This window comes from Petaurus breviceps, unplaced genomic scaffold, assembly GCF_028583685.1.
Source record: "Petaurus breviceps papuanus isolate PSGF00001 unplaced genomic scaffold, PetGlider_PUasm1.0 227, whole genome shotgun sequence".
NCBI lineage: Eukaryota > Metazoa > Chordata > Mammalia > Diprotodontia > Petauridae > Petaurus > Petaurus breviceps.
Window position 1 is genome coordinate 8,891,948 of NW_027185896.1, and position 11,632 is coordinate 8,903,579.

Below are 11,632 nucleotides of genomic sequence, written 5' to 3' on the forward strand. Positions count from 1 at the left end.
TCTCTCTCTCTCTCTCTCTCTCTCTCTCTCTCTCTCTCTCTCTCTCTCTCTCTCTCTCTCTCTCTCTCTCTCTCCACTACCCTGTGATTCCTTTAGATTTCTTTCTGGTCATCTCTCCCTAACCCCTTTTCAGGCTCTCCTGCCCCCACTGACTGCATTTTCAATTCAACAAATATTTATTAAGCACCTACTGTGTACAAAGTATTATGATGAAATCTGGGTGAGATCTAACGTTTGGAAAAGACATGTCTCCCCCATGAAGCTCTGAGTCTTAAAAAGTGATGACAGAAATATATTGATACATCATGCTATGTGATAAGTACATCAGAGAAGCACAAACCAAGTGCTTGAGGTCATTACTATCTTATGTGAGTTGGTCTTTAAAAGATAGTTAGGAATTCAACAGAAGGTGGGAGGGAGGCAGAGGTAACATCCCAGGCAAAGAAGCAGAAGGAAAACACTGCAGTGCCAGGAGGTCACAGAGAAGAGGGTTTAAACTGAGCATAGAGCTGAGATTCTGCCCCTTGGGTGGTCTAGTGAAGCCTATGGACCCCTTCTTAAAATAATGTTATACATAGAATTACAAAGGAAACCAATTACAAGGAAATGCAATACAGTTATCAAAATATTTTTTTAAAAGTTCATGGAGGGGCAACTAGGTGGCACAGTGAAAAGAGCACGAGCCCTGGAGTCAGGAGGACCTGAGTTCAAATCCAACTTCAGACACTTGACACACTTACTAGCTGTGTGACCTTGAGCAAGTCACTTAACCCAATTGCCTTGCCTTCCCCTCAAAAAAAAAAGTTCATGGACCCCATGAACATATTAGGAATCACTCCTGTCCAGTATGTTGAAAGGTGTGAGGTGAAATACAGCTGAAAGTGTATGACCAGAGTTCTTTTTTACACATAGATCTATCAAATCTCCATATAAGAAAGATTGTGCTAGCAGAGGTATGAAGGATGAATTGGAGAGAAGTGCTAGGCATACCATATATATATATATATATATATATATATATATATATACACTTATATACTACAGTAGTCCAGGTAATGAGGACCTAAACCATCATGGTGGCAATGGGAATAGAGAGGACAGAAGCAATATGTAATGTAGTGGAAGTAGAATTAAGAGAAGCTAGCAGCTAATTGGCTGTGGGAATGGAGAGAGGGGAAAGGCAAAGACAACTCAAAGATTTTGAATGTGGGAGATTTGGTGAATGGTGGCAGAGAGTAAAATCAGAAGAAGGAATACATTTACTGGGAAAGATAATGAGCTTGGGTTAGAGAGAGTGAAGTCCTGTAGGGTAACAGGCATAAATCTAAGGCTTCAGAGACAGAGGAAGGCCCCCTGCTTACTGCAAGATACTGTTCAATCCAGGTAGGTGCCCTAAGTCCCAAATGCAGACTGAAGTAAGGCAGAGAACTAAGTAGGTAAGCAAAGGGGGTGGCTAAAGCCTTTGGAATCTCCTTTCTATCATCCTTCCCCAAATCTGCCTATAATCCATCTTCCAGCCCTACCCAGACATCCCCTAACTCTCTGCGCTGACCTCAACCTCTCTCCTGGGCAGGTACATCCAAGGAGCTTCCTCTCCTAAGGACATGGTCATCATCGTGGATGTGTGAGTGAGCAGTGAGGGAATGGCCCTGCCCAGGAGCTAGGGTACCTCCAGCCTCTAGGGCAGAGCCAGAATTCACAGGCCCCTCTGGCATCAGGACCCTGTAGACCACTGAGCCAATGGTCCTTCCTCAATTCCATCAATGCCATTCTAGGGATCCTCCCTAAGTCCCAAGATCCCCACATCCTTGTCCAAAATCCCTGACCCCAATGCCTGCCAGGAAGCTGATGCCCAACCCTAAAATGGGGGAAGAGGGAGGGAGCCTGAGTCACATCTATACCCTGCCCCCTAGAAGTGGCAGTGTGAGCGGCCTGACACTGAGGCTGATGAAGACATCTGTCTGCGAGATGCTGGATACCCTATCTGATGATGACTACGTCAATGTGGCCTCGGTCAGTGCCCTGAGCCTGGGAATGGGGACCCACGTTGGGTAGAAAATCCTCCAAAGGCAGGCCCCCTTGGCAGGGTCAGACTGAGCAAGGGTCAGATCATTGGAATCAAGGCCTGCCATAGAGAAGGGACCAGTCACTGATTCCTCCATGAGATCTATATATCTCACAGAACATCTTTGGCCAAGGGGCTCACAGAGCCTTGGGGACTCCTTCCTACCCTGAAAATCCAGGTAGTGAAGATATCCTTGGTTTTCTGGGGGGTGTTTGCTTGGGGTTTGGGGGGAGTTGTCCTCTGTGTTACCAGTTATAACAGCCAGAGAGGGAGAAAAGAGACTTGGCATAAATGAATACACATGCTTGACTTCACAAGATTTTAGGGGCAGATAAAGGGAAGGAGGGACACTCTCCTACAAGCTTACCTCGATTCCCCTTCCTACTAACCCTACTCCCACTCAGGTGTTCTCTCAGGAAAATAACCCAACTCTCCCTTGACCCTCCTCCCTTCTCAACCTCTTCTCCCTAATCCTAAGCATTTCCACAGACCTCTCCTAACTCTGCCCCTTCCAGAGGGCTCCCAAGATAACCTCATGTCTCACTCACTGCTCCCCCAGTTCAATGAGAAGGCCCAGCCTGTGTCCTGCTTCAATCACCTGGTTCAGGCCAACGTGCGGAACAAAAAGGTTTTCAAGGAAGCTGTGCAGAACATGGTGGCAAAAGGGACCACAGGTTACAAGGCTGGCTTTGAATATGCCTTTGACCAGCTCCAGAATGTGAGTCCTGCTTTGCGCAGGGGAAGAGAAGATTCTGACCACAATTGACATCTCTGTCCTAGCCTCAGTCCCTCACCAGGGCACATCCACACCTGCCATGCTGACTGCCTGGGGATAGGAGTTTGGGGATGGGGGGGAGGGCAGAGGGAGAGGGAGCTAGGCCTGCAGAGTCTAATAAAGCAGTAAGGAAGAAGTCATTGACATCCCTTCCCCAGAGCCCTTTTTCTGTCTATGAGAGGGCCATTCCTAGGACTCACACCCCTGCTACTGTGAGGGAAGAATGTGGAACATTGCTTCTGGGACCAAGCTGGTGACACCAGGGAAATCAGAATGGATGGGCCTGTTATAAGGATGGGCACTAATGGTCATGGCTTAGAGCGGAGGAAAGATGAGGAGAAATGTTACCATGCCCATGGCCCCTTTCTCACCAGCTCCTGACAAAGGGGCCATGGACATGGGAACAGTTGTGTCTCCCAGTGGGGAGCTGGTTAGGCATTTCCCTCAGGGAGCTCAGAGGTGAGAAGGTGTTCAGGCCTTGATGCCAGTTCCCTGTCCATCCCCCAAAGAGTTAATATAAGATGGGAAGATTGAGGGGGACAGGGAGATTCTGAAGTCTGAGGACTAGACTTGTAGCCCTAGAAATGGAGGAAAATCTCATTACTGATCCTGGCAGAGTTCGGAAATAAAAAAGAGCAAAGGGGTGCCTGGGGCTCTTTCAGTGGGAAAAATTAGGTGGCAGCCTAATTGGTGGCTCATTGTAGTAGGAGTAATAACACGGCCAGGACATTTGTGGATGATTTCAGTGGAAGAAGTTTCATTTTGATGGGAGAATTAAGGTGGGAATCATTTCTAGTTCAAAGGTGGTAGTAGAATGATGCTCTCTGCACCCACCCCCTCTCCCAGTGTAGCCTGTTGGGACAGGGTGGCCCTTGGGTGTCTCAGTCCCTGAAGTCATTCTTCTAGGGGAAGGAAAAGATTTTCATACTGAGGAGTGTCTCTTGGGAGAGTGGGTTGTATCTATGAGAAGGTAGGGGGAGGACTGAAGAAGGGGCAAGGTTTCTACCTGGAGCTATGAGACAGCCTCCCCAGCTGACCTCCTCTCCTTTCCACTGACTGGTCCAGTCCAACATCACCCGAGCTAACTGCAACAAAATGATCATGATGTTCACCGATGGAGGAGAGGATCGAGTGCAAGATGTGTTTGAGAAGTACAACTGGCCCAACAGAACGGTGAGGCCCCCAGACGTCCCCAATCAGGGATACTGGGGACAACAGCCACTCACTCTCTTAAGGGTGAGGAATGGGGAGGGGCAGCTGAGATGGCCAGGTAACAGCATTCCCAAAGTCAAGTCCATCCAACTAACACTTAACATGGAATTCAGAGCGCCTGAATGACCTTCCTCCAAGCTCCTCTGACGCTAGGCTCAGAACTGGCTTTCTCTTGTCCTACAACTTTGGGCATGTGTATGAACATACATACATACGTGTATATGGACCAAGCTATGAGTAAGTCTCTTAAGCCTCCCCACTTTGTCCCCAGGTTCGGGTATTCACCTTTTCTGTCGGACAGCACAACTATGATGTTACTCCCCTGCAGTGGATGGCCTGTGCCAATAAAGGTACCCTCCATGTCCTGCCTTGACCTGACGCATGGTACAGCAGCATGGTGTATTGGGGAAAACACTGGATTTGGATTTGAACTCTGCACTTACTGTATGACCCTGGACGGGTCCTTGCCCTTTCCTGGGTCTTAGTATCCTCAGCCATAAAGTGAGAGGATCATTTTAAGGACTTTTCAAATTCTAAATGTTCTAATCGGCCCACAACTGTCTCTTGTTGTGTCCCCCAACAAAGTGAGGGGGGAGGATCACTATGGGTGTGGGGAGGCACTCTGTATCTATTTATATTTCTGTCCATATGTCCGTTTGCCCATCTGTATGACCCAGCTGTGTCTCATCCATAGCTGGAGCTGAGGGGTATTGCCGCTTTGGGTTATAGAGAGTAGGAACAGAAAGGGGTCTATCCTTGAGTCGTGCCCAACCCCCACTCAAACTGTCCCTTCTTCCCTATGGGTTCAGTCCCCAGAAAGCACCTTCAGCATGTACACCTTTTGCCACTCCACACCCCACCTGGATACTCACCTGCCCTTCGCATGACCCTCACCAAAAATTAGGAAAAATACTCTCCCTTACCCAACCCAAATTACGCTTCCCTTCTCCCCTACAGGTTACTATTTTGAGATCCCCTCCATTGGGGCTATCCGAATCAACACACAGGTAAGCTCACAGGGACCCAACCTCATCCCCAAGACATACACACACCCTCTCTCTGTAGCAGAACCAAACAACTCCAAGAAAATCAAAGACCTGGAAAGAGACCCACCCCAGAACCCAGCAGCCCTCCCAGCAGGATCTAGGTGCCCTCCTTTCCTAGAACCAAGTTCTACAAAAGACTCCCCATGTCAGCATCTTTGAGCTCTCCCAAGTCGGTCCTAAGTCAATAATCACTCAGGATCTAGGTCTCAAGCTCAGTTGATTTAACTCAACCACTTAATGTGGGCTGGGAGTGCCCTCTGCTGGTCACTATGAGAAAGTGCCCAGATCTAGCCCTCCATTTCCCTTGGCGTGGATCAATCCACTCCAGGAATACCAAGATCAATAGCTGGGAACCCCTGTCTGTGCAGAGGGAGACAGAGGGACAAGAGCCTGGATGTGAATATCTAGACCACAGCTCCTCTGCCATCAGAGCAGAGAGCCCTAGCACATGTAATAGAAAGAGAACTGGATTTTAAGTCGATGTGAATACCAGTTCTGCTGCTTTTTGCCTCATGACCTTGGGCAAGTCATTTGTCCCTTTGAGCCTCAGTTTCCTCACCTACAAAATCATGGTGTTGGACTAGGTGACTCTAGCGTCCTTCCCAGTTCTAAGTCCTATGATTCCTTCCACCCTCATGTTACATCTCCCTCACAGGAGTACCTGGATGTTCTGGGAAGGCCAATGGTCCTCGCAGGCAATGAGGCCAAGCAGGTGCAGTGGACCAATGTGTATGAAGATGCCCTGGTAAGCTTGCCCCCCACCATGCCTGTCACCCCATCAGGGCTGGGCCAACTACACAGAGACATTAATGGAAATCATGCAGAGACCCCTAAGCGATGGGGCTCAGCTGTGCCAAGGCCCCAGAACTCTCTCTGCCCTGAGCAGAGAGGGATGAGGACTGTAGGCAAACAAGACCTGCTCCCCAGTAGGGAGTAGACACTGAGGAAGCTGGAGCACAAAATGCCATATTGTCCTTCCCACTTCACAGGGCCTGGGGTTAGTGGTGACTGGAACCCTTCCTGTGTTTAACCTGACCCAGGATGGCAGCGGGGAGAGGAAGGCAAGTGTGCAGATACATAAATGTGCATGAGCTTGTGTAAGCATGTGAAGGGAAGGAGTGTTCATGCACTACATGTCTGGGTGGAGTGGGATGTATATAATAACACAGAGGTGTGGGGAGGAGAGAATGGTGGTGGTGTGGCAGAGGGATAGAATGGATATGTCTGTGTAACTGAGATGAGGAGGGAGGAGAATGTCTGACTGTTGGAGGGAGCATTGCGGGCAAGTGTGAGGGGTGAAGTCTGCATCCAAGTGGAGAGTGTATTCTGATCCATGCCTGTGGATAGAGTTGTCTGGAACGAAGGATGGGAAAGAGGGTTAAGTTACGGATGGAGATGGGTGTGGGTGCCAGAGACGAGGCCCAAGTGTGCTAATTCCCAAGCATCAGGGCATAGACAGAGGTGGAGTGAATGGCCGTGGCTTCAGCTCCCTGCTGTTCTTCATGGCTCTCACCCTGGCAAATCTGTGCCCCCAGAACCAGCTAATCCTGGGTGTCATGGGCATTGATGTGGCTCTGAATGATATCAAGAAGCTGACGCCAAACTACACGGTGAGTGGAGCGGGCCTCAAGGTGGGCTGGAGGACGCATCTTAGCCCCATGTTCCCTTTCCTTCTACTGCCTTCCTTGAGCCGGGTGCCAAAACGTGATCCTCCGATTTCCAATTCCAGCTTGGTGCAAATGGTTATGTATTCTCCATTGACCTCAATGGCTATGTCCTTCTCCACCCTAACCTGAAGCCCCAGGTGAGAAAGAACCTTCTACCCCCTTGCCAGCCCTACACTAGGAAAAGGGTAATGCCCAGATCCTGGAAAAGAAAGGATGCTTTGGCTCTCCAGGGGTGGAAGCATGCTTAAGGGCAATAGGAGAGTCGCCATATTCTTACTGAGTGGTGATCCTCTCCCTCAGATCACTAATTTCCGGGAGCCAGTGACTTTAGATTTCCTAGACGCTGAACTAGAAGATGAAAACAAGGAGGAGGTGAGAAAAGGACCATGGGTGGGCCCCAGAGCACCTACCAGCCCCCATTGTCCCTCAGCACCCACCTCCCATCCTCCTCTTTCCCTCATACTTTTCCCATTTCCCTTTTCCTCTGTCCCAGCTTCCCTTCTCCCCAATTCTTATCCCCCAAAGCTCCAGCTGTCCCTTTCCTCTTTGTCCCCCATCCTTTCTCTAATAATCACCTGTTCGGCAGTGTCCCAATTCTCTTCCCCCTTATCCCGCTTGTCACTGACCTCCTCTCTCCATCCCCCAGTCAAATAAATCTTCCCTATTCCCCATCTCCCTACTCTACCTATGTAACATTCCACTATTTCCCTGTCCCTTCACTTCTCTAGCCTTCTTCACACTCCTCCCAATCCTCTGCCCCACCCAGTCCCCTACACTGCAAACAGCCTCTTGTCCCGAAGTCTGCTCTCCTCAGCAATCTTGGTCTGCCCAATTACCCATACCACTTGCCTTGCTCTCACACTCTGCTCTTTACCACCCCTTAGATCCGAAAGAGCATGATTGATGGGAAAAGGGGGCATAAACAAATCAAGACTCTCATCAAATCCCTGGATGAGGTGAAATTTTGGGGGGAGAAGGGAGGATGGGGAGAGAAAGAAGGGATGACAAGGCAGGGATAAAGGAGGGATGGTGGGGGAAGAAGGGATGATAGGGCACGGGTGGGGGTAAAGGGGAGAAGAAATATTGGGAGGGAGAGGGGAGAGGCTTCCGTTGCCTGCCTGCCTATGTGCTTGACCTCATGCTCTTCCCTCCCAGAGATACATTGATGAAGTAATTCGAAACTATACCTGGGTCCCGATCAAAAGTACAAACTACAGGTGAGGGGGGCCCCAAAGGTGGGATTCAGGGGACAGGTAGGGAAGGGATATGTGTGAAGAGATATCCTCCAGCCCTAGAGTCTGGGATCCTAGGAGAGCTAGGTTCCTTCTCCAGCCTCCACCCCTTTAGTTGGTGGTCCTTCCACCTGGTCTTGACCAGTCCCCATCTCCCCCCACCCCCCCCCTCCACTGTCCACAACTTTCACAAAGTTCCTATTCCCCCTGAGGACATTTCTTACTTCAGGTCAATAAGCCTTCTCTACCCTTGAACATACACACACACACACACATACACACACACACACAGACACATACACACAATGCCTAGAGATCCAAAGAGAGAAGCCTCTGGCCTCTCCCTGACATCCAGTCCTGGGCTGAGTGGAAATGGTGTTAAGCAAGGCTGAGGTGGCAAGCAGGTGAGGCTGGCCTTCCGTGAGCCATGCTGAGTGACAGGCAGCCCCACTGACTTTGCTTTCACACCCTAAATATTAGGTTATATTTTCATATCCCGTACCTCAGACCATCCCATCACACCCTTAATACTAGCTGGCAGCCCCATATCAGACTATGTTCATATCCCCATTTCAGACCATATTGTCCCATTCCCGATATCTGCTGTGTGATCACACCTCCACTATCAAGCTGGATTATCTCAGGTGTGTAACACGGCCCACATAGAGGAAGTCCTCGTCACATCCCAAGGATGTGTGCTGCACCCAGAATATCAGGCTGCATCTTCCCAGTCCATGTCCCAAGCCACATCTTTCCACCTAAATACCCACCCTGACTATCAGATCACCTACTTGATATCCATCCACCATGCTACTGTTGAGAGGCAATGTGCCATAGGGATTGGGACACAAAATTTAAGGATTCTGGGCAAGTTGCTTAACTTCTCTTTACAATATTAGGATAATTAATTCTTATACTGCCTACCTCGTTGTGATAAAAGAAAGCAATGTGCAAACCTTAAAGTATTTATTATTGTCCCATTCCAGCGATCAACAACCTAACACACAGGCTCTATCTGTCACTATACCCCAAATATAAACCATGTTATTTATTGCACCCTAGAGATCACTTCCACTCAGCCAACCCTAGCCAGCCCATGAGCTTTCACTATCACGTCCCCAAGCAGCAGCCCACATGGTCACACCCATCACACTTGAAGTCTCAGCCCACGCTGTCACGTCACCCAAGGTCTGACACCCCAATGGCAGGTTGTTTGGCAGACCAACAACTGTCAAGCTGTATTATCTCTTCCACCCCCAACATCACACCTGTGATCACCTAACTCTTTGACAAGTGTTCACTCTGCTTCTCTGGTGAATTCGCTGCTACTCAGATGGAGAAGGCACCAGCAGATGGCTTGAAGTGTCTTCTCAAAGTCTGCCGCAAGTCTCCTGCCAGAGCAGGCTAGAAGGGGAGGGGACCTCCCTCCCACCTTGCTTCAGGGTCCAGGGGAGGAGTCCCAGTGGGCCCATCACTCATTAGAGGCAGTGTTCCAGAGAGAGCTCCAAGGCAAGGCTACCGAAGGGAAAGGAAGAGTCGGAGAATCCCAGACTGAGTTGGGGGTGGTGGTGAGCCTGGGCCATTTCCCAGGGATCTCTAGGGCTGCAGCTGGCCTTTCCCCAAGTGGGCCATGATCCTAATGTCCTAGCCTCAGAGAGAAAGACCAGATGCCATCCCAGGGAAGATGTATTTTAGATAACGGTGAGGAGCTACAAACTGGGTTAGACATCCTGGCCGAGCCCAGAGCTCCCTCCTCAAGGCAGCGCCCAAATGGGGATAACAGAGTAGCATGGTATCTCTTAGGACTTTCCCCTGTGAGTGACTCTTCTCTCTTTTCTCTGTCTCCCCCAGCCTTGGGCTGGTCTTGCCCCCTTATAGTACATTCTATCTACAAGCCAACCTCAGTGACCAGATCCTGCAGGTCAAGTGTAAGTAGCCTTTCCACCTGTGCCTGCTGCCCCTCCCACTCCTTGCCCCCACTGCCCCTGGCCCCTCAGCCCCAGCCCAATCTGAGCAGCAGGACCATAAACTCATACTGCTCAGCCCAAAGAAAACCGGGGGCATCCCATACAACAGCAGGCTGAAAGAAGTGTTTGAAGAGTGGAGTGGGGATTCAGGGGAGGGGAGGGAGGGGAGCACAAGGGAGGGAGGCCCCCTGCCTGCCCTTCACTCCAGGGCGCCTGGCAGGGCCAGGGGCTAGGAGCAGCCAGCTCATTGGAAAGTCAGCCCAAAGTTGCATGATTCTCCTCTTCTCTGATTTTAGTTTCAGATCATTCTTTTTATGGTTTCTAATTTGGTTCTTATCATTCCATGTTCTTCCGTGTTGGCCTGCCACCACACACACCCACACCCCCCTACACACTCTGTTTTCTGAACTTTCTCTGTCTCTTAACTTTCCACCCAGAGACCCATGGGGGAGGAAAGCTGGCTTCTCACTATTTGCCCCCTTTCTAGGGGTATTCAGTGGATGGAGGACCGGACCTGGAGTCAATAAAACCTAAGTTCTAATTCAGTCTCAGACACTTACTGCTGTGTGACCCTGGGCAAATCACTTAGCCTCTATTTGACTTAGTTTCCTCATTTGTAAAATGGGGATAATAATAGCACCTGCTTCCCAGGGTCGTTGTAAGAACAAGATCAAATAAGATGATATGTGTAAAGCACTTAGCACAGTGTCTGGGATATGTAAGTGGCATATAAATGTTAGCCATGATAGCTTTTATTCTTTCTCCTGATCCCTTCTGGGTCTTTTCCATCCCTTCTTTCTTCCTTCTTCCCTTCTCTCTTCGGCAGTCCTCCTTTTCCCTCATTTTTACCTCCTCCCTCAATTTTCTCTCTCCTTTTCCTCTTGCTCGTTTTCTCTCTGCCTACATTTTATCCTTCTCTCTTCTACCATACTCTTCCTCCCTTTCTTCTTCTATTACTTCCTCACTTCTCCCTCTCCCTTCCTCTTTTAATCTTTCTTTCTCTCCCTGTCTTACTATTTTTCCCTCTTGGTCTTCTGCCACTTTCCCTCTCTGCCCCTGTCTTTCTGCTTCAGTGCCTCCTTCATTGTCTTTCCCCCTCTCACTTCCGCTTGCTTTTATTTACTCTCTCCCTTACCTTCTCCTCCCAACTTCACTTTCTCCCTCCTTCTCTCTTTCCTCATATATCTCTCTCCTATTCCTCCCATGTTTTCTCCTTTCACTAATACCTCCTCCTAGACTTACTTTTCTTTCTTTTGCCTTCTTCTCTCCCTTTTCTTGATCCTCTCCCTCTCTTTCTCCCTCCCTCTGACTTGCCTTCCTTACTTTCTCCTCTCTCCCTCTCATTCTACCTTTCCCTAGTTCTCTTTCTTTCTTTCCTTCTGACACCCCTTTCTCACTCTCTCCTCTCTCCCTCTCATTCTACCTCTCCCCAGTTTTCTTTCTCTTTCTTTCCCTGTCCCCCTTTTTCCCTGTCTCCCTCTCCTCTCTCGAGTCTTCATTCTTTTTATTCTTCCCACACACATATTTGCCCTCCTCCTCACTTTTCCTCCTGTCCCTCACTCTCATCCTCTTCCCCTCTTTCTCTCTCTCTCCTTCCTGCTCTCTGGCTCACCAAAACCCTTCTCTCCTTCCTCTAACCCTTTGCCCTCTCCCCTCACTCACTTTCTC

General features: G+C 49.4%; 1 protein-coding gene across 1 annotated transcript in view; it reads left to right on the plus strand.

The window, feature by feature from the left end:
* Positions 1-11,632, plus strand: part of CACNA2D2 (calcium voltage-gated channel auxiliary subunit alpha2delta 2) — a 442,652-nt gene that overhangs the window by 410,319 nt on the left and 20,701 nt on the right. The window contains exons 8-21 of the mRNA XM_069095393.1: positions 1,574-1,624; positions 1,914-2,013; positions 2,625-2,783; positions 3,906-4,013; positions 4,324-4,402; positions 5,010-5,059; positions 5,754-5,843; positions 6,088-6,159; positions 6,634-6,708; positions 6,828-6,902; positions 7,066-7,137; positions 7,650-7,721; positions 7,921-7,982; positions 9,849-9,925. Coding sequence (XP_068951494.1) covers positions 1,574-1,624; positions 1,914-2,013; positions 2,625-2,783; positions 3,906-4,013; positions 4,324-4,402; positions 5,010-5,059; positions 5,754-5,843; positions 6,088-6,159; positions 6,634-6,708; positions 6,828-6,902; positions 7,066-7,137; positions 7,650-7,721; positions 7,921-7,982; positions 9,849-9,925 — 1,142 coding nt within the window. The remainder of the gene's footprint in view (positions 1-1,573; positions 1,625-1,913; positions 2,014-2,624; positions 2,784-3,905; positions 4,014-4,323; positions 4,403-5,009; positions 5,060-5,753; positions 5,844-6,087; positions 6,160-6,633; positions 6,709-6,827; positions 6,903-7,065; positions 7,138-7,649; positions 7,722-7,920; positions 7,983-9,848; positions 9,926-11,632) is intronic.